At 43.7% G+C, this 26,747-nt stretch overlaps 3 protein-coding genes and 1 long non-coding RNA gene across 4 annotated transcripts; 1 reads left to right on the plus strand and 3 right to left on the minus strand.

Moving 5' to 3' along the window:
- Positions 1 to 2,507: 2,507 nt before the first annotated feature.
- On the plus strand, positions 2,508 to 5,348 carry nanp (N-acetylneuraminic acid phosphatase). Its single transcript, XM_070840877.1, has 2 exons — positions 2,508 to 2,612; positions 3,662 to 5,348. Exons 1-2 carry the CDS (start codon positions 2,523 to 2,525, stop codon positions 4,313 to 4,315), a joined length of 744 nt encoding a protein of 247 aa, XP_070696978.1. The 5' UTR covers positions 2,508 to 2,522; the 3' UTR covers positions 4,316 to 5,348.
- An 87-nt stretch (positions 5,349 to 5,435) lies between these two features.
- Positions 5,436 to 12,245, minus strand: polr1b (RNA polymerase I subunit B). The gene is made up of 15 exons (XM_070840876.1): positions 12,017 to 12,245; positions 11,412 to 11,579; positions 11,152 to 11,298; positions 10,928 to 11,060; positions 10,661 to 10,797; positions 9,676 to 9,899; positions 9,399 to 9,570; positions 9,113 to 9,284; positions 8,735 to 9,016; positions 8,360 to 8,493; positions 8,107 to 8,277; positions 7,827 to 7,983; positions 7,089 to 7,285; positions 6,753 to 7,003; positions 5,436 to 6,547 (listed from the first exon to the last, which is right to left on the minus strand). Exons 1-15 carry the CDS (start codon positions 12,191 to 12,193, stop codon positions 5,665 to 5,667), a joined length of 3,405 nt encoding a protein of 1,134 aa, XP_070696977.1. The 5' UTR covers positions 12,194 to 12,245; the 3' UTR covers positions 5,436 to 5,664.
- Positions 12,246 to 21,310: 9,065 nt separating this feature from the next.
- On the minus strand, positions 21,311 to 22,623 carry LOC139211343 (ladderlectin-like). Its single transcript, XM_070841633.1, has 4 exons — positions 22,549 to 22,623; positions 22,038 to 22,163; positions 21,853 to 21,952; positions 21,311 to 21,589 (listed from the first exon to the last, which is right to left on the minus strand). The coding sequence occupies exons 1-4, from the start codon at positions 22,621 to 22,623 to the stop codon at positions 21,513 to 21,515; spliced, it is 378 nt and encodes a 125-aa protein (XP_070697734.1). The 3' UTR covers positions 21,311 to 21,512.
- Positions 22,624 to 23,140: 517 nt separating this feature from the next.
- LOC139210836 (uncharacterized) lies at positions 23,141 to 24,331 on the minus strand. Its single transcript, XR_011585274.1, has 3 exons — positions 24,135 to 24,331; positions 23,437 to 23,481; positions 23,141 to 23,264 (listed from the first exon to the last, which is right to left on the minus strand). It is a non-coding gene; the product is annotated as an uncharacterized lncRNA (long non-coding RNA).
- Positions 24,332 to 26,747: the final 2,416 nt, after the last annotated feature.

Below are 26,747 nucleotides of genomic sequence, written 5' to 3' on the forward strand. Positions count from 1 at the left end.
GATTTTATAAACTCTTCTCATGTTTGTGTGTAAAAATCAGAATCCGTAAAAGCCCATTTAGACAATGGTCGGTTTATTTTCCACCTGTGACACACTCGATTGAAGCACATGTAAAATACTTTAGATCTGACTGTGCTGACGTCTGTGGGCGAGAGGGTGCTGGAGGCCCCTAACACACAATTTACATAAGCTCTGCAGAAAAGTATATCGCTGCTTGATCATGGAGAACGTTGCATAACCTCCTAAAGAGGCACCATCCTGCCCTAGATCATGTTGTTTTTGTTTGTGTGTACGTGCAGGTTGCCAGACTCCCTTTGTTACCATGACAAGTGCCATTAGGCACACTAGTGTTTCTCTATTTAGGCTGTCGTTCATACATTCCCCTGGCCTCGATAAAATCTCACATCTACGTGTGCATTTGTCTCTATATCAGAGTCCAAGCTTGATGGAAGCATCGTGGCAAAGAAAGGACAGCTGAGTTCCAGGTATCGCTCTCCGTCGTATCCTTGGCATGTTTGATCCAAATCTGTCAGATCTGAAAAATGTTCAATATTTTAGAGCAGCTTAAAGACTTTTGTGTCACCCAGTCAAGAGCGCAGATGTGCTATATCTGTATGAGGGAATCCTCATATCTTGATTATACGTGTCTGGCGTCACATACTCAGGACATGCTCATAAAACGTGGGGCTCCGTTCTCTTCTGATTACCTGACACCAATTAAAAGTCAGTAAAATCCTCTGTATCCCAGCTAATACATTCATCCCTCTGATGGCCTGAAGACTCAGCTGTCCCTCTGGCAAACATGCACCCCGTAAGCTCATAAACAGACATAAACACACCTGCAGAGGTACCCATAAATCAGAAATCCAGATGAATGCCCCAGCTATAAAGAACCAAGAGAGAGGGTGGCAAGAACTTAATATATGACCGAAAAGTCTTTTAACTAATGGAACATAAGGCAGATCAAATATATTCAAGAGGCTATAAGGTGTTTGGTGGAATGGCACCCTCAATAATTGGCCTTTGCAGGGGGATTCGTGCCCAGCTGAGAGATAGCGTGTGACTATGTGCAGCCACGGCCACCCACACAGATAAAAGAGGAATGGTGTCGTGCAGACAAAGACACCAAGCCTCACCGGTCCCTCAGATGCCTCCACTTTCTTGGAAGAGTCACACAGACTGTTAGGGAAGTCATTTTCTTTTTTTTTCCTTCTTTTTTTCCCTCCACATTAGAGGGGAAATTCCATTTTTACACTTTTACGTTCACGCTTCACACATCCACTGTTTATGTTTCTCTTCCCTTTTTAAGGTTAAGGGTTTTTTTTTTATTAAAGAGGTTTTGAGTTCATTTGCTGCACGATCAGCATATTCGTCCTTCGCATGCGAGCGGCAGGTGTTGTTTGTTCTGATAGATAATAGCTGGTTAGTCCTCTCACACCATTTCTTGATTTATAGTTTATCTTTGGCATTTTTTTGTCCCAGGTAATTGAAATAATTAGGTCAGGTTTCGCTTAAAGACACAAGCACTTGAGCTGCAATCAGAATGCTCTCAGGTAATGCTAGAAAGGACTGTTGTGATTTCTGATTGGGTTTGGTGCTGCAACAGGCCTGCACACTGTTGCGTGTGAACCTCTGGCCCAGTGCCAGATGAGAGAGTGAGTTAAAGGACAGGTTGCATAAGAATTGCGGTATGTTTTGATTTTGAAAGAGTGTGCATGTCACTGAATATGTGTTTCAATTGGCAATATACATGGTCACCAGTCACGTAGGGCATTTAATTAGACAAGTGATACAACTGTTTTCTGGTTTCCTGGAATGCTGTCCCCTTTCTAAAAAATATTTTGCAGCGTAACATAAGCAGGCTGCGGTCACAGTTCAGTCACCACCAAATGAAAAACATGTCTGCAGTAGAGAAATTATTCCTTGTGTCTGAAACATAGTGTAATAATGCAGTCCAATAAGGCAACTGTAAACAAAATAATCATCTTCATATCCCCATGGTGAGCTTTAGAGTGTCATATGCTTGTCATCCTCTGTACTTTTATTTATCTTTTCATTTTTTATATCATTTTAAATCACTTTATAGTATTTTTGCATTTTTCATTTATTTAGATATAGACTTTACAATTAATCAAAATAAAGTGTGCTGTAGTGACTCTGGTGAGCTTTACATTTTTGGGAGGTTTTATAAAGAATTTGGAAATGTAGCAGTAGTGGTGATAATCTGTGCTAAATAAATGCCCATAGCTCCTTTAAATGGCGCATTTTAAAAGCTGAAATCTAATTTAATGTATGAAGTCGTTGTAACTGGAGCAGCTGAATCAGTGCAGTCACTGAACTGATGAACTCGTGGCAATGTATTTTGATCTAGTGGCGCCCCCTCCAGGATACGACTCGCAAGTACTGTACCAGCATCGGAACTACAACTACCACCATGCAGTTTACCCGGTAGTACATCCGCAATTCAACGACCTGCATTTTGTGTTTTAGTTGAAGTTGAACGAACAGCGTGCTCCCCGGCAATGGACGGCAAAGCTGTGAAGGCGGTACTGTTTGACTTGGACAACACGCTCATTGAGACCAGGCGGGCAGGTGGAGTGGCGATACGGAAGGTCTAACCCTAACCCTTACCCTAACCCTAACCCTAACCCTAACCCTTACCCTAAAGTCTGAATGTTTCTCATTTACAGGGTAACTCCCACATTTGTAACGTCAGCGCAGTGAAAGAGTTCATGGAGCTCAATGAAAAGGAAGCAGACAGGTGGTGACTAACCGGACGATAAAAATAATTTACTGTGTTGTTTTTAATCAGGTTGCTTTACTTGCTATGCTAAGTGGTAGTTAGGCTAAAAGAGGTGTTATGAACATTTTGGTTACTTCCGCCCGTTTTCCGGCCTGATTGGCTGTGCTGCGTTCACAGGAGCTGGGAAATGAAAAAATCCCCCATCGTTACGTTAACAGTTAACTTTCAACTTTAATAACTCTGATACCAACCACATTTACTAATAATCACTTCAAAAACTGGGCATTGTTACAGATTAAACTGCCATGTAGTAGATAAGAACATTAAAATGAGCTCCACCTTGACCAGCTACATTAAAGTGCTTGTTATGTGTTTACGCATCAGTTATAATAATCCAATAATATATAATAATACTTATCAGGGTCTGTATAAAAAATACATTTTGACAGCATAGGCTTTATTTGTACTTGGACAATACTGGCTTGTAGTCGGGTCACAAGTCCTGGATGATGTTTATATACTGCTTATGATTTTTTTTTTTCTCTGTTGCCTGGTTTGGTTTCAAGCAGTGACTAACTCACAGTCCCATCTTTTTAAGATGCTTTGAAAAGTGAGTAAATGTCTTTTATTGTAAAACAGGCAGGCAAAGATTTAAAGGAAATAGACCCATAGGCCAGTCCTCTTTAATGAAATATGTGACCATTGGGATACTATAATTTCCATGACTGATTTTGACCAAAAATGTATGTATATTTCCACATAGCAACAGAATGCAGAAACCCCTACATCCTCCTAAATAAGTGCTTCCCCCACCGATGACTCTGTAGCCTCTAAAACAATCTCAAGCTGACTCCTTGTGGTTTATTGTTGAATTACACACACAATTTTATGAGTGTCTGTTGTGTTTGAATCCTACAGACCAGTGAACTTTTGAAGAGCACACTGGCCCTCGATGACCTGACCGTCAGCAGCATTTGTGACAAGTTCAAGCAGAAGCTTTTCCATGAGAGTTTTGAGCCCTCGGCTGGCAGATCCATCGATGAGGTCCGCGCGGGTCACTGGGAGGAGAGCATCCAGGAGGCCGTGGGCAGTCGTTCCACGCCCTCTCTGGCAGCTCAGTGCTACTACCTGTGGAAAAGTAGTCGCCTGGAGGTTCTCAGCCTGTCCCCTGAAATACGCAGCCTCCTGAAACAACTGCGCAGCAGATACAAGCTGCTGCTGCTCACCAACGGGGAAACGCAGACCCAGAGAGAGAAGGTGGAGGCAGTCGGGTGTGAGGAGTTCTTCGACGCCATCGTGATTGGGGGAGAACACCCGGAGCAGAAACCATCCGTCTCCATCTTCACACTGTGTTTCAACATGCTGGAGGTGGAGGCCCAGGACTGTGTTATGGTGGGAGACTCTCTGGACACAGATATTGAGGGGGGCTTTAATGCCGGAGTCCGGGCTACGGTCTGGATCAGCAGTGGAGGAGGTGCTGTGCCAGACGGTTCAGTGAAACCAGACTACACACTCCACACTGTGTTGGAGCTGCCAGATGTTCTGGCACAACTGAAGACTGAAACAAGTTAATGACAAAGCCTGTCGCTGGGAATTTTTAATTATAAATAGGTTAAAGATGAATGTCAGGATAATTTTACAACTTTAAACAGAAGGTATGATTTTACTTGTTTTATGAATTCTGCTTGGATTTTACACACACTGTGACTTTAGGACTACATGAGGTATGGACACTCAGGCATTAACTGTTTATTCAATCAGTGTGTGAATGATTAAGTGTGATTATTTCCATGTTGTGCCTTTTTATACTTGTACAACATTTCAGAGGAAAATCCAATCTGACTGCTGTTTTATTAGTTAGTCTTCAGATTAATCCATCCATTTTCTTCCACTTCTCTATGGTGTGGTCACAGTGGCAGCAGGCTGAACAGAGCACTCCATGCATACCCCTCCAGCAATGCCTTCCAGTTCTTCCCATGGTGTTCCCAGGCCAGATGAGATATAATCCCCCCAGTGGGTTTTCCTTCCAGTTGGACAGGACCAGAAGAGATCCTAACCAGATGCCCAAACCACCTAAACTGGCCCCTTTTGATGCAAAGGAGCAGAGGCTCAACTCCAAGCTCCTCACCCTACCTCTAAAGGTAGAACCCAGACAGAAACTCATTTCCACAATCAATGCCCAAAGCTCAAGACCACAGGTGAGGGTTGGAATGTAGATCAACCAGTAAAGAGAAAGCTTTGCCCTAACGACTCCCTGTTGTCCACGTTACTGCTGACACCGCATCAGTCTGTCTGTCCATCCATCTCCTGCTCCGTTACCCTCACTCTACAGTCTTTGGGTGAAGACGTTTCATTAAAAAAAAAAAACACTTGAAACACGTCTAAAATACAATTAATTAAACCAGTGGTTCCCAGCCTTTTACAAAAGTCAAATCCTGCAACAACCTGATAATATAATTTATCAGTCACAGGGGCCATTTTCCTGCACAATGGGATGCACAATATTGCTGATAATACTGTGATTTTAAAGTAGGACTACTGTTTATGTAGTAGGGAGTTGGTGCTTTTACTTCAGTTAAGGATTTTAAATCTTGGGTGCAACAATTTTTATTCAACACTCAGATGACTGTACAAGAAGACCTTTGGGTTATTTTTACACACCAGATGTCAACGCATTCATTCCATTACATGCTGCTTCTCTGTCACTTTCTCAAAGTCTTGGCTAATAAAATATTGTGTCTCAGACACCTGGCTATTCTGACACGTCATGGCTGTATAATTTCATCTTTTCTGTGGCATGGATAATTCTAGCTGCTTCACAGGCAATAAAGACCCATTTTGATAAAACACAAAGAGCAGACACTTGCTGTTGTACTCCATTACATTTAAGGCGTGTATCTTTACTGGCTGTCCTGCAAGATTTATTTAACATCTAATTTGACTTTGATGTTCATTGCTGCGAGCTCGGCTACAAAGTAGCGGAAGACGTAAGGAACAGACACCGAGTCAATTGAGTCACTTTTACCGCACAGAGTGCAGACAGTCTTGCGGTGGCGCATGGCCGACCAGTAGGGTGGCGGCTTCTCTAACAGAGGCGAGATCAGGCTGCCACAGTCAACACACACCTGAGCCACGGATCGGTCCGAGCAGTTGAAGAGGCGATCGTGAAGCAGGAATGACGAGCCGTGGGCCAGCAGGGCGTCTCGCTCCATCTCTCCGAAACGGATGCCTCCCTGGATGTTCCTCCCTCCCACTGGCTGGTTGGTCACCTTGTCTCGTGCCCCCGTGGTCCTCACCTGAAACTTGTCGGAGACCATGTGACGTAGCCTTTGGTAGTAGACCACTCCGATGAAGATGTCGGCCTGTAGCTCCTGTCCGCTCACTCCGCTGTAGAGCCGCTCCGTGCCGTAGTAATTGTATCCACCTGCCCGGAGCATTTCGCCAAAGTATTCCAGCGCAGAGCTCTCCTCCGAGAAGGTGAAGGGCGTGGCGTCGTGGCTCAGGCCGTGCAGGGCGCCAGACTTGCCGGCCATGCTCTCAATCAGCATCCCGATGGTCATGCGGGAAGGGAAGCCGTGGGGGTTGAACAGGATGTCGGGGCTCATGCCGCTCTCTGTGAAGGGCATGTCCTCGGCCGGCCACAGGCGGCTCAGGATGCCCTTCTGTCCGTGGCGACTGGCAAACTTGTCGCCGATGGTGGGGTTGCGTGGCACTCGTGTAGTGATGCAAACACGTTTAAACTGGCCTAAGCCGGAGTCGTTGCTACAGACCTTTATATTGTCGACAACGCAGGACTCTTGGTTCCTAAAAACAAATATGGAAAAGAAGAATATATCACTGTATGTAATTTGAAAAGTTTAAACGGTGAAGTGAATACACTGAAGGATTCAAGCAGTGTCATTTGTTTTTCTAGATGTGTTGATAATTCTGAAAGAAAAACTGTTATTTCATGTTTTGAAAGTGACATTACCTTCAGTGAGTCTATGGTGATGAAACAACTACTACTTACTTGTAGTAGCTGATGAAGGTCTGGCCGGTGTTGAGGTTGATGTAGCTGTAGAAGGGGTCTCCATGCTGAAGTGTTGATCCGATGTGTGGTAGTCCATCAGCGTCCAGTTTGTTATTTATTTTAGGGTCACCAGGTTTGGTCCCAAACACCACGCCGTCTTGTCCCCTCACCTTGTCTGCCAGGTCCACCAGCTCAGTCTTGTAGATGCTTCCATGGGCGAAGCCTCTCTCCCACGATGACTTGTTCACAATCTGACAAAATCAGAGTGCATCAGGATTTCACTTTAATTCTACCGGGGGGAGGAATTACTGTGGCTACTGTGTTTGTTTTACTCACCATGGCATCTTCCATGTCGTAACCAGTGTAGGATATGACGGCCACGATGGCGTTGGTGCCGCTGGGGTAGTTATCTAGGTTGTAGTGGTCGTACATGTAGGGCCTGACCAGCGGGCTCTGAGGGGTCTGGAGCCGGTACAGCTTGTTATCTGAGCGATCCATGAATGAGTGCAGGGGGACACCCATAGTCTGCTTACCTGAAAGTAGTACAGGCTTAGAATTCATGAGTTTGCAAAGCAAATGCCTCACAGCATGAAATGTTCTTATATTCATTTATCAGCCTTGTACACCAGCATAAGGCCACAGTGCAGTGCACGCACATGGTGTCCACACAGACAGCATGGCAACTGCAGTGCTGCTACTGCCACAGAAACGTTACAGGGCTTTTAATTTAAAACCGATGCAGTTAAAATATTTTTTTCCATGTCTGACATATCATACTGTACAGACGTTGAAAAAAGTGTATGGTGTTGCTGATATGATGTCAATATGACCATCACGGTTCGTTTTCACTGTGAACCACACGTCATAGAAAAAACAGGCGAAACAGGGAATCTTAATGGGCCACAGCCGAGCCTCACTGCTCACGGGGGTGTGTGCGGCTGCTCGAACCTGTTAACAAGGGCGCCGAAATAAATTAAAAAAAAAAAAAGTTTCGCGAAGCACACACGATGCTCAGGCAGGCAGTGTGTCCTGGATGTAAGTGTTTGAGGCCTCCGGTGGTGGTTTTAGACTTACCCATCTGACACTGGTACATGTTCCTAGGACTCTGGTTGTGGTCCGAGTAGGGTATGAAGTTAGCCACCACGCTTAGCATGCTGTGAGGGAAGAGCTCCTGGTGTGTGGTCACTCCTGACTCGATCTCATCCTCCAAGATGCCCACATTGATGTAAAGCTATAATAACACAGCGAAGGATAACTACATTTCAGCAAACCAAATCACACATTTACAAATGTGTGCTTCAGGTATTGGACTCATACAGCTACCACGGAATCTTTTTAAAATCAACACACTCACTTGTTCGAAGGTGCCAATCAGCTCTTGCTTGCCAAAAGCTAAGTTGTGCACAGGCCGCGTCATACGACAGGGTGTTGTGAAGAGGAACAGGCCTGGGTACAAGCTGGCCTTGCCGGTTTTTGGAACCAAAACAATCTCAGTCCAAGGAGGGATCTTCCTCTCTTTCAGCACCTGAAGGTTTTAAATAACAGTTTTTCTGCACAAATAATGCACAGGATACAGCCAGTTAACGTTTTAGATATTGTAGACATACCTTGAACCTGCGAATTGAGTCAGCCACAACTGGGGCTAATTGAGCCTCCACCCAGCCTACGACAGCCCCGTCAAGGACCACGGGGTAGCAGTCTGAGAGGGCTTGGCCAGGAGATCCATCCACTGGAGTAACACCTTAGACCACAGACAAGAAAGGCGTTGTTCTGTGAATGAGTATGAAAGAATAGTCTCCTCCAAATTACATTCCTCCTGTATGATTGATGGATGTCATGTAAAGCGCTTTGAGTAGTTGAAATAACTAGAAAGGCGCTATACAAATACAGACCATTTACCATTCTATGCAAGTCAGCCAACTAACAAACTAAGTGGAGTCAGAAACGTTTTAGACCAGACCCCACATTTGGTGGCAACTCACCAAGGGAGCAGAGCAGAGCAGGCAGGGTCACGGTGGGCAAGGTTTCTGCCACAATCTCACAGCTGGCCGTCATGTGGTTCATGAGTCCACAAGGCTCTCCGTCTGGAGTGTGGACGGGACACAGGAAGCCCCAGGACTCAGGCAGCAGCTTACGAACAGAAGTGGTCCTCATCTTGGCGAATGCTGCTCCTCTGTGCACACAGCGAAAGTGGGACAGGTAGCGTATGAAGTTGAGCTTGTCGGCTACCACACACAAGCCTGTGTTCTGCAGCATGCCAAAACCTGTGGACAAAGGGGGGGGGGGGCAATATTTCCTTAATAGATGAGCTACATTTTAATTACATGACATGTATTCACAATGAGCTTGTACGGCCATACCTGTCTTAGAGACGAGGTTTCCAGTGGCCAGCAGGTATTCAAAGGATTTGGTCAGGTCTGTGCCCATGTTGAACATCTTCATGACATTTTCAGCGCTCCATTTTCCACTCAGTCTGCTGCCTCTCTTCTCGAAGGACAGCTTCACAGACACCAACCAGGCCTCCATTCTCTCCTGTTGGGAATATTGTACGGGTTAAATCCATCCAAGATTTCCAAAAAAAGAATAATGATTTCCTTTGGTGTACTACCAGTACATTTCAGATGTTCAAATAGTTGACCATCTTACTTTCAGAAACATGAGGTAGAGCTGACCAGGGGTGAGCACTTCCTGGCACATGATGCTGTCTGGGTTTTCCTCCATGCACTCCTGCTTGGCAAACGTGAACAGCTTCCTGGTCATCAAACACAGCAGGTAGAACTTCTCCATGTCCGACTTCAGGTGGATACAGATGCACTCACTGGTTAAAACAGAACACAGCTTCATTCAACATTTTACTAAATACACCAAAAACATAGTACACAGTTTGCTGCTTCTGTTTTTAAAAACTGCCATAAAAACTTACTCTAGCAGGAAGTTGGCACACTGTTCATTTGTGTACCACTCTGGAAGGCTCAACTTAACCCTGAAGCGCTCTCCGAGGTAATTCAGCACCTTGGTACGAGTGGTGCAGCCCTCCTCCATGACAGTGCGCAGCATCTCTGATGCACAGCTTTTGTAGAAGGAGTTGTCCTCACGACTCTTGATCAGCTCCTGAAAGATCTGGAAGTCTGTGAAGTCCACCAGTGCCTGGAGGATGGCAGAGAAAATGAGCTGTATTAACTAGGGATGACCCCATGAGTTGACTATGTTGTTGACCGTTTGACAATTTGATCCAAGCCTTATTCGGCTACTAATGTCACAGTCAAATTGTTGTAGTAATGTGAAAATGTTGGTTATGAAACTGAGGATTGTTCCATTCAGGCTGTACAGGGGTGCTGAATTGTATAATTTTGCATAGAATTGCTTGAGAAATTACTTGTGCTAGTATCCACGTCTGTATAAGATGACGTCTCCGGACCACCACAATATTTGTATGAAAAATAATGCAGAACAAGTACTCTCCCCGTGCCAATCTTTTTACTTTCACAGACATTCTGTATCATTGCAGCCAAAGCTGCTGTATTTTCAGAAGAGCGCCTCACGTTTCCAAAGAGAAAAAAACTGTTTGGTGGACATGAACCCTAAGTGATGTGCTCTGTATATCCGTCTCTGTCTGTCTGTCAGTCTCCACTTCCTTCAGTACTATGACCAGCTCTAGGGCCCAAACCCACACACACTTCAGCATCAGTGCCTGATCTGACCTCTGTCTCCTGCTGTCTTTTTTCAAATCAGTTGTAAAATGCATCCAAAGCAGGTAAAAGAGCAATTAGTGGGAGCATTTTAATTGGGTGTCTAATTTGGCTCTTTTACCTTGTGTGGATAAAATGGCAGCAAATGTCACATAGGAGGACATGGATCAAAGAAAAAAAAAACATGGTTATAACCAACACATTAGGCCTGATTGCTACCTTGAGTGCAAAGCCTAGTGGGAGGAAGAAGAGCTCTTTGCGGTAGATGAAGTTCAGCATCACAGTCCCATTCTCCAGATAATGCAGGTTCATGGTGATGGCAGTGTGTTCCTCCCTCACGCAGCGCATAGAAATACCTGTGAGAAGAAAAAGCATGGCATCCATTTCAAAAGGCATGCAGCTTTAATCGTTGAGCCTAGGCTGTTATTACACTGCCTCGTGCGCTTTCACTGGTCTTTTGCACATGATCTAAATGATCATATTTACCGTACTGAGTGTATCCCTGGCCCCTGCTCTTCCACTTAGGTCGTGTCATGGCAATAGGATAGTTCCTCCTTGGCATTATCAGCATACGGATAACCTTCTCATTCCCATTCACAATGAAATAACCTCCCATTTCCTGTTAATGTTTAAGAGGGAGTTTGTACTTAATTAATAAATGAGGATGCATGTAATGAATTTCTGTTCATGATCACGGATGTGCGTCTTACCTCTGCTTCTTCGTGATGTTCGACGAGCTCTTTGGGGGACATGCCGTGCAGGTTACACATCTTGGACTTCACCATGACCGGCAGCTGACCCAGGGACTGTTTGATGATGCCTTTGGAAACTCCATTGATTGACCAGCTGATGTCTGCCTGAGATGACGCAAAACACAACCAATTTAAGATATGACCACAGTATTATTATACCCCTCGCATGCAGTTTAGAGCCTCCATTGGCCGATCATTTGAACACACGTCAGACGTACCACCAGCTTCCCTTTGTAAGTACATCTTCTCCCCCTGCACTCTGCTGGATACACCTTCATATCCTTGCAGATGCTCCCTTTGGCGACGATCGGGCTGTAGAGGGTGGCCTCAACGAACGCAAGGCTGATCCTGTCATTTTTGTATGCAAACTCCAATGGAGGGATGGACTGACAAAGACATACCACATCACACACATTATGAAACTTTAAAAACAGGAACACTTTGCAGGAGAAATACTGACAGAAAGCAGGACAAAAAAAGTTAAGAGGTCACTGAAACAGACAACAAATGGGGTAAAAACAAGCTGCCTGGTGCTTTTATTTGATATTACAAACTGCAGTTACAGAGTTTGGGGTTTGGTGAATTATAGATATGTAGACCACAATGTGTCCTAGGTGGTTATATTATTATCACTATGTGTTTAACGTCATAATTGACTTGACAGAAATGACTACAAACAAATAGCTCCTTATTGCACGCTTAACAAAGCTACTTAACATTTACTTAACCTAGCTGTAATTTCATTTGACGTTAACATACAAGTCTTTGTTTGTGTTAAAACAGTAATACACGGTTTCACGGGTTTATCGGAGGTTAAACAGACCTGCACAACGCGGTTGAGTCCATGAGTGACAGCCTGGTCAAACGACTCGATGTGAGCTTTGGTCAGATCCTGAACGGCCGCATGCTGAGACTCCTTCAGGGCGCCAAAGCCTCCCTCTGTCAGGTTCTTTAGACTCGGACCTTTGGGCAAATTACTCCACTTTGCTGAAAAGTCCATGCTGGCACTTCAAGGGATACACATGCTTGTTTACCACATGGGCATGCCGATACAGGAAGTACATTCCTCCGACACCGGAAGTCTTCTTCTTCTTCTTCTTCTTCAATGATGTTTTACGGCAGGTGGCGTCTTTGTTGTTGAACTACCGCCATCTTGTGGCGTTAACCGTCTTCATCATGGAGATGGTAGTTCATTCCGCCATGTCTCTTCTCTACACATACTGTATATATATACTGCATATTCTACAGGCATTTGAGCCCAAATACAATACAGTATACAGTGGAGGCTGAGCCATAATAAAATCTGTTGGCTCATCCCAAAGTGGATAATGGATGAAAAATAGATGGAAAAATCTGTGGATCCTCTGTGCTCAAAGATGATGTCTTTTTATTTGACTTATCCATTATAACTTATTTTAGCGGTGCTAATTAAGCTGTATGCTATTTATCACAAGGCAAATTGTCCTTACGGTGTGTTTTATTGGGCTCTAATAGATGTAAATACGCCTTACCCTCCAAACCTTCAACTGCAGTCAGGCTCTGGGTGGATTTGGAGTCCAGTGCCAAAGCTTTTCTTTGAAACAAATAATGACAAGAACATCTTGTTTCTGTCCTCTCCCTCTCCTTCTATCAGTCTAATGATTCTTCTAATGACATTGGCTGTGTGTTTGGGGTCGCTGTCCTGCTGCAGAATAAATTTGTGGCCAATCAGATGCTTCCCTGATGGTATTCATGATGGATCTGCCTGTATTTCTCAGTATTGAGGACACCATTAACTCTGACCAAATCCCCTACTCCATTTGTAGAAATGCTGCCCCAAACTTGCAGGGAACCTTCACCATGTTTCACTGTTGCCTGCAAACACTCACTATTGTGCCGATCTCAGCCCTTCAATACACAAACAACAAACTGCCTTCTGCTACAGACAAATATATCACATTTTGACTCATCAGTCCAGAGCACCTGCTGCCATTTTTCAGCACCACAGTTCGTATGTTTTCAAGCATAGTTGAGTCTCTTGCCCATGTTTCCACATCGGAGGTTTGGCTCTTTGGCTGCAATTCTTCCATGAAGACCTCTCCATCTTCTCTAGACAGTAGATGGGTGCACCTGGTCCCACTGGTTTCTGCTAGTTCTGAACTGATGGCTCTGCTGGACATCTTGTGATTTCGAAGGGAAATAAGAATAATGTGTCTGTCATGTGCTGCACTAAGTGTCCTTAGCCAAACGCTGCGTCTACGGTCCTCAACGTTGCCCATTTCTTTGTGCTTCTTCAAAGCAGCTTGAACAGCACATCTAGAAACCCCCATCTGCTCTGAAATCTTTGCCTGGCAGAGACCTTGCCGATGCAGTTTAACTACCTTGAGTCTTGTTGCTGTGCTCAGTCTTGCAGTGGTGTTTGACCTGTGACATGAAACTGTCTTCCACAACCTCAGTGTGGCTGTTCCTCACCCAGCTGTAAGCCTCCTACAGCTGTTTGTGTTTCAGTTAATGACTATGTTTCAACCCACATATGAAACTGATGATCATTAGCACCTGTTTGGTATAATTGGTTAATCATACACCCGACTATGATCCTACAAAATCCCTGACTTTGTGCAAGTGTATCTAGAAGAAGTGATGCTGTTTTGAAGGCAAAGGGTGGTCACACCAAATCTTTATTTGATTTAGATGTTTCTTCTGTTCGCTCACTTTGCATTTTGTAAATCAATAAAAATAAACAATTAAATGTTATATTTTTGAAAGCATTCTTACTTTACAGCATTTCTTCACACCTGCCTAAGACTTTTGGACAGTACTGTATATATCTATGGGCTATAGCAAACACTGTGTTCACATCACTACATTGTTAAGTGTACTATCATGTGTCAGGCTATAACAAAATTAGCATTGGTTGTCTAATACTGGCCAGGAGTAGGGAAACTTTGCCGTGAAGTAAGGCACTACTGTCAGCTTGTGTCGTGTCTCGTAATGTGTGATATAACCCCACACCTACGTTATGTTTTATACAGCACTCTACCTTTACAGCAGGAGGGGGGAGAGAGCGAGACAGAGAGAGAGAAGGGTGAGAGACTTGCTTTGAACAATGCATGTTTTTGTAGAACTGTGTCTTATGGATCAATGACCACCACCTGCTGTGTGGTCGCTCAGACTCACTACCGCCTACTACTGTACAGTGAGCTGCAGCAGAGCCAAAGACAGCGACAGGCTCCCTTATGTTACAGCATATGACGCATTGTTGAATTGTTGAAGAGTGTCTTGAGGAGCTTTGCAGAAGACGGCCACTTTCTCCTCTGAAATTCTGCCCTCATGTTGTATAAAACATATGAAATCCTGCAGTACCTTTCAGAGACTGAATTCCGTGACTATTTCACAAACTCCTGTGAGACTGGGTTGTTCCGTCTTCATTCTGTGGATACGAAGACAGTCTGCTTTTCCTCACTGTCTGCTTTATTGTTAACATTTTTCAACATAAAAACACAAAAGTGTCCTTGATGGCTTAAGAATACGATATTGTTAAGACAATCAGTTTTAATGATTTCTTCCTTAAAAAAACATAAATCAAGTTTTTGGATCAGTTTTTCATAGCTCATTACCAATGAGCCTAATCTGTGGAGGAAGTTTTGGGATTTGGTCACATGCTGTTCCCTTTGTCATTGGGTGAGGGAGGTCACCCTCTGGCTGAAATGTAACCTGGATTTGGAAAAGCCCAGACTCTGTCTTTGGAGCACAGTTTAGCTGTCTGATTGTTTTGGGTCGGTCAGCGCCTCCGCGTGGGGAGTGACACTGTGCTGTGCTGTGCTCCAGACGTTGCCAGATCTCTTGTCTCCTTTTGAATAAACATGATCATAGTGACCTGAAGATTCATCAGAATCAGAATCAGAATCAGAATTACTTTAATAATCCCCAGGAGAAAATTGCTTTTTGTTACACATAACACTTCATAAATTTGCATCATCCATGTCTTGGGAATGTTTGGATCAAATTTGAGGCGTCTGTGATCAACCTGCTGAGAGAGAGACGTCCGAGAATAAAACATGCACTTCCTCTTGCCACCAGGTGGCGCTATGATTGTGAATGAATATTGACATGTCGACGTCTTCAGGGCGGGACTCCCATCAGACATGTCAAGTTTGGTGCTGATTGGATCACGTACAGTCAAGTTATTAACAACTTCCTGTTTGACTGCGAGTCATGGCGAGACACTGAACTTTGACAGCTCGCCACGCCCAAACCGTTCAAATTCTGTAGAGACCTTTAATAGCTTTTCATCGTTGATGCCTTCTCTACCAGCTGACCAAGTCTGAAGTCGATCGCTTCAACCCCCTCGGACTAGTTCGTTCATTTACGTCCCCTGTAAATCGCCAAAAATGCGTGAAAAATCCAATATGGCCGACTTCCTGTTGGGTTTAGGTCATCGCTCCAAGAGACTTTTTTGTTTGTCTTGGAGAGATACACAAACCCACCAAATTTCATACACGTACATAAAACGCTGTTCCGGGGCTTGAAATTAGGGGGCGCTACAGAGCCATTTTGCCACACCCATTTGCGAAACCTTTAAAACACGTAATTTTTCACCACGACTGATGCGTGTGCAAATTTTGGTGTGTTTTCGTGCATGTTCAGGCCCCCAAAAATGCAATTCATTGTGGAGAAAAACAAGGAAAAGAAGAATAATTCCTTGCATTTCAACTATGTTTTTGGCCCTGTTTTTAACCAGCTGAGAGAGAGACGTCCGAGAAAAAAGACATGCACTTCCTCCCGCCACTAGGTGGCGCTATGACTGTGGTTCAAAATTGGCATGTACATGTCTTCAGAGCCAGACAGTCATCAAACTGTATAAATTTGGTGAAGACCTTGTACAGTGGAGTTACAGCACTTTTAATGCTCATGGCAAAGGAAAACGTATTATCGAAATTTGCTGCTTCGTCATGGCAACAGCTTTTGACAGAGACACACAGTTTTCACTACAGACCAACATCAACATCTCCAGTCTTTCCTGACCAAATTTGAAGTGGATCTGATATATTTTTAGCTTCAATTTCTTGTACAGCTACTTTGATGGACTGTAGTGGAAGTTAGATCAGGTGTTCTGTGGTCATATAAAGGTGGATCACTGCCACTTTTCACCTGATACCATATTTGGTATTTCTAGTTGAACATGTAAACCTGTATACAGGTAGGATATTGATATAGGATATTGTAGGATATCGTATTCATAATACGGAACAATGCTATAACTACTATTATTACTTTTAATAACATTATTTAAAACATTTTATTATGCTGAGGGCTCAACCCTGCAAGGCAAGTTGCAAAAGAGTGTAAAGGAGAGAGAGGTATAGAATAATAGAATATATATACAATAGAAATACTTTATTGACCCCCGGAGGGAAATTGCTGTTGTTACAGCTGCAAAAGAGCAAAAGTGAGTAAAAGTGATCACCACCATGAACACAAACAACAACAAAACAAAACAAGCAGACAAAAAGATACAAATGTGGGTAACAAAGGCATTTGGGTGCTGGTTCAGAAGTCTTGCCACAGTGGAGTGGATGGTCTCCATAGCAACCCCAGCATCAGTAACAACAATGGCAGAGGTGAAGTCTCCACGCAGGTAAAACGGGCGCCTCCCCCCAGCAGCAGTTCAATGAGTGCCCCCCCCCCCCTTCAAACAGCCGGCTCTACGAACCGGATCGTTCACAACCGACACATCACTAGTCCCGGCGTCATGACATCACGGCAGCGCAATATAAATTGTGAGGAGGGTGGGACAACCTGAGTTCATCCTATGATAGTCACAGTCTCCATCGAAGTTGTCACCACAAAAGTACAGGAAGGACATGACGCATCCCACTGACCACATGTCAATGGCCTCAGACAGGGGAAGGCCCAGGGTCAACTCTGGAGCCCTGTATGCTGGAGCCTGTATGGTCATGCCAGTGTATAATTTTCTGACTGGAAGGGCCACACCGAAGTCGATGAGCTTCACCCTGAACGGCTGATCCCTGTGGTTGACAAGCATTATGTTGTCAGGTTTCAGGTCCCCATGTACGATGCCGATATCTTTCAGGGCGTCAAATGTTACAAATAGCTGCTGCATCACAGTGCGAATTTCATTAAGATTCAATGGCTTTCTAGTTTCGTCCAGCAGGTCGTAAAGGCTCCTGTCCAGTATCTCAAAGGCCAGGCAGGAGAAGCTGTTGTACGTGAAACTGTCCATGAATCTTACTATGTTTGTCTTTTCTGGGTCAAGAGTGCTGATTGCTTTCAGCATCTTCAGTTCCCAGCTGTAGTCATCCCTGTCCTTGAGGATCTTAACTGCCACCGAGTTGTTTGTTGTCATATCGACACACTTGGCAACTTTGCCAAAACTTCCCTCACCTATAAAGTCCATCACCACGTAGCGGGTGGACTCGCTGGGGAGGATATCAGACCTCTGGACCTGAAATGGTTCGTAAGGTGTGTCGTTGTTCTCCTCCATGTTTGTAGGGCTGTCATTGCGAGGAATAGCAGCACCTGAGTCTTCCTCAGTGGCAGTAGCAATGTCTCCTACTGGCTCGCTGTCCCAGTCTTCGTCACTGGACCAAGTGGTAGAGCTGTCACCTGAGGAGACACTGCTGGCTGATATTATAGTGTCTTTGTCACTGGAACTTGGAATTGATGAGTGTCCATTAAAGATGCAACTGGTGGCTGGTACTGCATCTTGGTTACGGGAAGTGTCAACATCAGCATTGGTACCACTGTAACCCTCAGTGTCGGAGAGAGGATTATCTGTCTCATCCAAACTGTGGGAGAGGGTAACGGTCATGAGCTGAAGGCCAGCATTTGCATACGAGATGGTCTCAGCCAGGTGAGCCATTGTGATGAAAGGGTGTGCTAGGGCTTCCCTGGGTGTGATTCTCTTTCCAGCGTCCATTTGCAGAATCGATTTTAGGAGGCTTAAAAATGCCATCCTATCCTCATATTCAAGAGCGCTGCTTTTCTCTGGGAAATTCTTCACTTCATACTCCAGATTTCCTGTCTGCTGGAAAAACTCCCACTCAACGTCAGGCTCGTTACCAGTGGCCTGCTTGTACTCCTCTGGTGACTTCAGTCTCCACCCTGGACTGCTGGAGCCCTCCTCTCTGCTGAAAAACGATGAGGTGTTCTTGCCAGCACTCAGCAGGAGGTCTTCTGGTTGACCCAGCATGTGTATCATAGCTTTCATCCTATGATAGTCACAGTCTCCACCGAAGATGTTACAGCCAAAGTACAGGAAGGACATGACACATCCCACTGACCACATGTCAATAGCCTCGGACAGGGGAAGGCCCAGGGTCAACTCTGGAGCCCTGTATGGTTCAGCCTGTACGATCATCCCAGTGTAAAATCCGAGGACAGGAATTGCCAGACCGAAGTCGATGAGCTTCAGCCTGAATGGCTGATCCTTGTGGTTGACAAGCATTATGTTGTCAGGTTTCAGGTCCCCATGTAAGATGCCGATATCTTTCAGGGCGTCAAGTGCTACGAATAGCTGCTGCATCACAGGGCGAATTTCATTAAGACTCAATGGCGCTCTAGTTTCGTTAAACAGGTCCCAAAGGCTCCTGTCCAGCATCTCGAAGGCCAGGCAGGAGCAGCTGTGGTACGTGAAACTGTCAATGAATCTTACTATGTTTGTCTTTTCTGGGTCAAGAACGCTGATTTCTTCCAGCATCTCCAATTCCCAGCTGCAGTCATCCCTGTCCTCAAGGATCTTAACTGCCACCAATTCATTTGTTGTCATATCGACACACTTGGCAACTTTGCCAAATCTTCCCTCACCCATAAAGTCCATCACCAGGTAGCGGGTGGACTCGCCGGGGAGGATATCAGACCTCTGGACCTGAAATGGTTCATAAGGTGTGTCGTTGTTCTCCACCATCGTAGATTTCTTTGTAACTAAGGTCGAAGTAGAAGTTGGGGAAGACATTTATGGCGTGAAATGCTTCCAAATCCTTTCCAAACACAGTATAGTTGTACGCTCTGGCTCTCACTCTGAAGGTTACAGAAGGTGTCTGACCAGCTTTACTTATAGACTTTTTCAAGATGTCATCATCAATGACATCAGGGAGTTCCGGGATATGAAAGCCAAAATAGAATTCTGAGTTTCAAACAAAGAAACACAAATTTATTTAAAAAAAAACTTTATTACCATGACAACTGGTAAACTGTTTTCAGTTAAGTTCAATTCACTTCAACAGGCTTTACTGGCATGACATTTAACAACAAGACAGACAACCATCAAATAACAAAATCAACTAAAAATAATGTGAACACTAACATGAGTCATTAGAGATGATTTACAATTAAAAAAACAAAAAGAAATAGAAAGAATTCATAAAATCAAGAAAACAGTACAAAGAAAAAATAAAATAAAATTAATGAACACATTTTCTTGTACACAGTTATAAATACTTGTGCTTTAATCAAAACGTTTATTGAGAGTAAAGTACACCGGGGGATTTTTCTCTTTATTCTCTTTTCAGGCCTCTTCTTTATTTCTTTTCTCTTTACTCACTTGAGTTTTCACTACTTTGGCTTAATGCCAGTTATACCACAACATTATTCCCACAGAAAAACATCACAGTCCCGCTTTAATTTCAGCAATTTAGTTCTCTTTGCTTACCTCCAAACACTCACACTCTAAAGTATATGCAACATTAAACTATGCAGAATTTGGTTTATCACAACAGGTTTCTGCTTACCTTTGAGATGTGGCACCGTGTGAGTGTCCAGAGGGTCGCAAGGAGATGTCCAGGCCCTGGATGGCGGGTCCGGGGACTCGTCCTTTTCCTCGAAATCACGTCGGGGTCACCAATTTGTCGCGTGTTCGTTTTTTTCGATGAAGGACAGGCAACTTCTCTCATTTAAGGTGTTTTATTTTCTGTGTGAATAAGTATTGAGCTTGGCCAAGGACTCAGTCTGAGCTCTGAGAACCACAGTCAGCAAGCTGTTAGTCTGTAGCCAACAGGTCACAGAGTGAGCCCCGAAGCACATATGCAATAACAGTATATACATTCCACCAAGAATACAATTATTTTTGATTGGTTGTCTAGGTGGGGAGTAGCCGTGGATTTATGCTTGGCCCTCCCTTCGTTGGTGCACAGGCTGGTCCCAGCCTCTTGGCATCACGACCTTCGTCCAGCAGCCGTACCTGTAAACAAAGTATCCTCTCTGGTGACCTTTCCCTATCATGTGTGTGCATCTTACCATGGAGTCTTTCTGAGAGCATCCCTCCCCTGCCTGCTATCTCATCCTGCTGTTACAATGATGGCCTCCCACCAACCTCGTCCTTGGAGCTCCCAGTACTGGGTGTGAAATGTAGTTTATGAGGTGTGTAGTTGTGCATGTAAACGTGCTTGTGCTTTCTTGCCATAAACATCCCACTTAATCATCATGTGTCTGGCCCTTCAGAACCTGGGGCCAGTGCTTGTTTCCCTCTTTATCAACTTTGGGGTATGGCTCTTCCCTGTGGCGGTGCATTGCATTAATATGTCTCTCCCTGCAGATTAAAAACAGTGCATACATTGTCAGTAAGAACTGAGCTTCCAGTGTTAGCAACACAAATGGTTCTAATGGTTGATTATATAGTGTTATTAGTTCACTCACAGGTCACTTAGTTAGTTCAAATAAAGGTGATACAGTTTATTATTAATATAATGTTAGTCATACAGTTATTATTGCTAATTCAAATCCAGTGTTCTGTAATTAGTTTTACATATAGTGTTGTTAGTACAAATTTAAGGCACACAGTATTGAATATTTGGCCTTTTTATAAGTAGTGATTAAAAGTAGTATTAAAAGTAGTATTAAAATTCCCCACACTAGTCATTCATTTTCATTCAGAAATATTCAAATGACCGGGAATTTGAAGCCTTAGTGTGAGGGGTTTTGGTTTGGTGGGTCACCAGTGTAAGATGTCGATTAGGGCCCCAAAGTGTTCAGAAACATCTGCACTTGTATTCCTGAAAAAATATGAAATAATGCAAACCCACTTCAGCTGTTTTCATATTGTGGCTTTAAGATTCTCACACAGTGGAGAATACAGTCTCAGTACAAAGCATAACACACACAATAATGACAGTAGGAATGTTTACGAAACTCATATATTTATTTTCTATCTGCACAGAGCATCTGAAAAACAAAACTATTTAATCGTCAATACACTTGCCTTACCAGAGAGGTAAGGTAAGATATGTATGCCATTGTAAACAATCCATGGAAGGAAATGGTTGCCACAATTGGCAACATGCAGCAGCTGTTGATCCCTGTATCAGGATGGTCTGTGATAGTCACTAGCAGTAGATGACTTTAAGTGAGCAGATGAATGGATGTCCTAAGTGGCAGCGCTCATTGGACCAGCCTCGACTGTCTGCAGATCAACAACAGACAGAGTTACTGATTAAAGCTGTGTTGTCAATCTCATTCAAAACAAGGAAAATCTAACCAATACACGACAAAGAACAGCTGAGTCCTCATGGATTCATCCCATTCACCCCTCATACATATATCATTTACACTGTACACTGCTGGGGTGTAGGCCCTTAAAAACAAATGCTAAATGTCTCATTTCCAAACAATTCAATTGTTAGTGTGGAAGCCGATTCATCCCTTCACTTCAGTGTGTGGTCTTACCTTGGCTGTTCAGATAGATACAGTCATAGCTGCTTGGGCTGTTATGGGAGTACCAGTTGTTGTAGTTGAACGGTGTACCATCATCCCACCTCCAGTAGCCCTGTGGAGGAGATGGTTTCACGTACAGTGAGCGTTTGTTTGTTACAGCATTGTGGAAAAGTCTCTTTTTGTAAAGCTTATCTGACCTGGAATCTGTATCCACCTATCCAGGCTGTTAAGAAACCAGCCTTCCAGGCCAGCTGCTTCAGGAGCCTGTCTTCCCACAGATTGTGGGCTGACGCCAGACTTGCACCCAAGCTCTCACACAGAAACTGGACAGAGAGAGGGGAGGACACACAAGTAAAGGCATGAACACAAAGGTGGAACAGAGAGCAGATTCAATGATCTGCTGTCTACTGAAAAGTCGGAGGAAGACAGACGTTATGTCAGCACTGTGAGCGCCTCAATTAAAACTGGAGGCAGCAACCTCAGACACAATTAAAACCAAAACTATCTGCATACATAGATACCATTTAAGGTCAGTGAGCTGATGTATTTATTTATTCATTTATTGCAGTGTGGGTAAACTTTATAGCATCAGCTTTAAAAAAAAAAAAGCCAAATACAGAACAGACTACAAATAAAGAGGATGTTATGTCTAGTCAAGTTTCTTAAATGTAAGTCAGACAGAATAAGACATGCACATCTACGTCTTACCTCTGCATTACTCCAGGAGTAAGTGAGGTAATGTTTATTATCTGTTTGTTTGCTGGAGTTTGACACCACTGTCATGTCTGTTCAACACATTTGAGGATAGAGCCAGAAGTATTAGTTTAGCTTAGCTTAGAATAGAGACAAGGAGCAGGAGAAAGCATCAGCCTGGCTTTTGTCCAAAGTCTAGAAAATGTTGCTTGTGTACAGATTGAAACAAGATAAAGAGTGTTATTAAGTGAGCTTTATCGATTCATTTCTAATTTTTCTTTTTGTTTTCTGGACAAAACCGTTTCCTCTGCATCCAGTCTTTATTCTCAAATGTCAAAAAAGATAGTTGCTTATTTCCAATATGTCAAATCTGCAGGTTGGTTACAGCCTGGACCGGTCGCCAGTCAGTCACAGGGCCGACACATAGAGACAGACGACCATTCAGGCTCACACTCACACCTACGGACAATTTAGAGTCACTACAACACTGTGTTTAATGTTATTACTGTTACTGTGTATTGCTTCTTGAAATGAGCTTACGTGGTACGTTGGCCTTCGTTAGATTCTCCAGCGCAATGTTTGCTGTGTCATCTAAAGCGAGGTCAGAACATGATGCTGTAAATATGTTCAGTGTTCAGGAGTCTGTAAAGATCAATAAGAGTAGAGCGCCAGACACTGACCTGAGGCTGGAAGAGCAGCTTCCTCCTGTTGGACATCTGCTACTGCCACATCTGAGAGGAAGAACATGATCAGCTCCTTAAAGAAAATTATATAAATATAACATATGGCCTTAGTGACCTCATATCCCAAACTGTCCTTTTAGTTCACTACTAATATCAAACATCAAAACTTAACAGCTTTAACAGGAGTCAAAGGGTAGAAAGCAGCTAAACAGACACTTACCTGGGGCTACGAGTTCAGCTTGTTGGACATCTGCAACCGGCACAGCTGAGAGGAAAAACATGAGATAAAACACATGTCAAATGAGTATCAAAGCATCAACAGTGATCCGGGATCATAAATGGCTTTGCTATGTTTAATTACAATTTTAAAATATTTGTCTTATTTCAGACAGAAAGGTAATAATGAACATGATAAATAACTAAATAACTGTGGACGTTTGCCGCTGTCAACAGTGAGTGAGTAAAAGACACTGAGCTGTGGCTGAAACGCCAACGGCCTCTTCCAATGAATCAACTGAGAGGAAACACATTCGGTTAGCTATGTAGTTAATGTCAAGAGTTTGTTCATCGTTTGTTCGATCATGATCTTAGCATCGCCGACCTTTTTTGTAACTCAGTATGCTGCAAGACTACAGTACAGTGGAACCCCCTGTGCTTACGTTGTCCTGCAAACAATACCTCTTGTGGTTGGTGGTTTGCTCTGGAGGACAGCTGGAGCTTGTCTTTAACACTAGAGACCAAGCTTTGTGTTCAACCTCGACAACAGTCCTTCTCTAACCAAATAGACTGTGAGTTGTCTGTAAGTTTACAGACCATACATTAACCTGAAGATCATATGAGCTGATTTTGTAAGACATTAACATCCTGTTTGGTCTTGAAGTTAAGGTGAATTGTCAGTACTGCTGTTTGGAGTCTTACCTGCTGCAGAGAGTGTGACACAGAGGAGAGAGATGAGCAGCTCAGTCTTCATGGCCAACATGATGAAGGTCTGGAGGAAAACAGAATCAGGATGTGATCTACATTTTTTTCCAAAGGATTATAATTCTCTAATGTCTAAATTTCAAATGGTGACAGCTGAACTCTTGAAGCTGTAACATCCTTCTTACCTTGTAGAAAATCAGTATCAACTGTTGTGAACGTGAAAGCTGCCGTGCTCTTTATAAACAGTCTTTCAGCACAGACCCACCTTATGCATCAAATCATTAACATCATCATTGGAACAAGATAAGAGCTGATAAAAGGGTTTCATGACAGTTTACCAGCACTGACAGAAGTGATATGTGTGTGGGCATTGAGGCCATTCATTATTTTACACAATCCAGACTGCTGGGAAACAATCCTGTCGTTTCACAATACACCCTGCTATTAAAGGAGGTTTCTTCACACTGAAATCTTTGCAATATATCACTTCACAGAACATCCTGCAGGAGTAACATGACATCATGATAATAATAATAATAATAATAATGGTAATAATACTAATAATAACTGTTGTGCTTCACTATACGGTGAATAGCACATGGTGAAGACCGCATGTTTCTTTGTCTGTGGAACTATTGGACTCCTTTCCCCAATGTCCCCCGTAGTGGAAAATCGCTATTTGAAATAAAACCAAGCTCGGTACAATGTCAAGCAAACTGAACTCTTTATTATCTTGCGCAAGAGAGTCAAGTCATCCACACCACAGGAGAGTGAAGGAGTTGACTGGCACAAAGAGATATCAGACAGAATATTTTAGGCAATTGGGCGTATCATAAGCACAAATGGTTTTCTTCCTTATAAGGTAAGAATCTAAGTAAAACATAGCATTATAAATCACAGACACAAAGAGCGACAATAGCCAAGGTAACTCCCTAATTTCTGGTCATCCTTCCCAACGCTAAAATCAAGGTGGTTTCCTGTTTTCTGATCAAATGCCCTCAAACTCAACTCCAGGTGTTTTCCTGTTTTTGCCATGTCCTTTTCTTAGGATCAGTTGCAGGGCAGATATATACATTTGGCATGTCTCAGTGTTGTTACACTTGTGCTTTCAAAGGTCATCAACAACTAATTGTCATTTCAGTATTTTTCCATCACACCCCCAGTTTCACAGATAGGTGTGAAATGACCCCCGCACCCAGCTCCACAGTCACCATTGGCCGGAGGGGACACATGATTCTTACGACCTCAGGCCAACAAAACCAGTTCACCCCCACTGAACTCTCTCTTTTCCTGACGTCTCTCCTGCAGAGGAGAGACCAGCTCTCTTTCCCCTTGTCTTCTCCTGGAGGAGAGACAACTCTCTCCTGAAGAGGAGAGAAGCTCAACTCAGCTAAGCTCTGCCTCAGTGTGGCCTGTACCAGAGCAGCCACCTCCTTCATGGTAGCGACACAAGGTGTCCTGCCTGAAGTAAGCAGATCAGCGCCAGCTGGCACGACCCAGAGTCTGCCAGCTGATAACCAGAACCAACAACAGGAGCACACCAGCAAGTTAGCACAGAGCTGCTAACTAACAGGAACAAAGGAGTGACCGGATTCCTCCAGCCTGCAACCACACAGCAACGGACAAGAACCACACCTTTCCTCCAGCAACAGGCTGAGAAAGCAGCACCCTCAAGGACTCTTCTTCTCCCCTTTAAGGACTGGTAACAAACTCTAACTGGGCATAATTAGCATAGCATTACTACATACATGGTTTACCCCTGTTAATGTATTGATTTGCTTTAATGTTCATTGAGTTTGATTATTGTGATGTGTTGTAGATTACTGTGCAGCCATTAAGTTTAGTTGATGTTAGTTTGTTCACACAGACACAGGGTCTACAAACTAACCATCCTTTCTTAACCTGGCACCTTTATCTCACACAGTTTCCAACAGGCCACTGAGGGACAAAGCTAAGCTAACAGCACTTAGCTTCCTTTGTCTCCTTTGCCCCATCACCATTTGGTCTCTCTCCCCCACCTTTGTGGGCCCATCTCACATTCCTCAGCCTTATCACACTCACACACACACTCTTCCTATTATGTGTTAGTTTAGTCATAGAGACTTAGTTAGATTGTTTGATTGATTTTGTTTCTGTAACAGCAGATGTCTTTAATACCTACTCTGCTTCAGCTGTACTTGCAACCACAGTACAAGTCTTCACCTTAATGAGTAACAAATGGTGCCCCTGCGTTTTGTTCTGTTTTAATAAATGTTTTAATACCTGCTGTCTCCTTTAATGTTGTACCAGGGTGAACACTGCCAACCTCTACACTGTCAAGAACTCCAAAATCCTTCAGCTAGCTATTAGTGATGGGTCCAGCAACACCGATGCGTCGGCGCATGTGTCGATCGCATAGAGCGAAACCCTGTGTCGGTGCGCGTATTGCTTTAAGAAAAAGTCACGTGACCGATACAGATGCTGTTTCGTCTGTCACTGAAGTGCCAACTGTGTTTATAAGGAAGCGCATCTGTCGAGGGGATGCATCTCTCCCAAAAAAAATATCATTGCATCTTGGAATCAAAACTCTTCCTTCATATGGAGCCCCAAAGAAAGAGAAAGTTGTCCGTC

Source organism: Pempheris klunzingeri, chromosome 12 (genome assembly GCF_042242105.1).
Source record: "Pempheris klunzingeri isolate RE-2024b chromosome 12, fPemKlu1.hap1, whole genome shotgun sequence".
Classification (NCBI taxonomy): Eukaryota; Metazoa; Chordata; class Actinopteri; order Acropomatiformes; family Pempheridae; genus Pempheris; species Pempheris klunzingeri.

Bases quoted from the DNA above. Each gene is read 5' to 3' on its own strand.
- nanp (XM_070840877.1), top strand. From the start codon at position 2,523: ATGGACGGCAAAGCTGTGAAGGCGGTACTGTTTGACTTGGACAACACG. The intron at 2,613-3,661 runs GTCTAACCCTAA...TGAATCCTACAG, and splicing joins GTGGAGTGGCGATACGGAAG to ACCAGTGAACTTTTGAAGAG.
- polr1b (XM_070840876.1), bottom strand. From the start codon at position 12,193: ATGGACTTTTCAGCAAAGTGGAGTAATTTGCCCAAAGGTCCGAGTCTA. The intron at 9,571-9,675 runs GTAAGTTTTTAT...TGTTTTAACCAG, and splicing joins TGTGCCAACTTCCTGCTAGA to TGAGTGCATCTGTATCCACC. The intron at 9,285-9,398 runs GTAAGATGGTCA...TATTCCCAACAG, and splicing joins TCTACCTCATGTTTCTGAAA to GAGAGAATGGAGGCCTGGTT.
- LOC139211343 (XM_070841633.1), bottom strand. From the start codon at position 22,623: ATGACAGTGGTGTCAAACTCCAGCAAACAAACAGATAATAAACATTAC. The intron at 22,164-22,548 runs GTAAGACGTAGA...CTCTCTGTCCAG, and splicing joins ACTCCTGGAGTAATGCAGAG to TTTCTGTGTGAGAGCTTGGG. The intron at 21,590-21,852 runs GTAAGACCACAC...GTTGATCTGCAG, and splicing joins TATCTATCTGAACAGCCAAG to ACAGTCGAGGCTGGTCCAAT.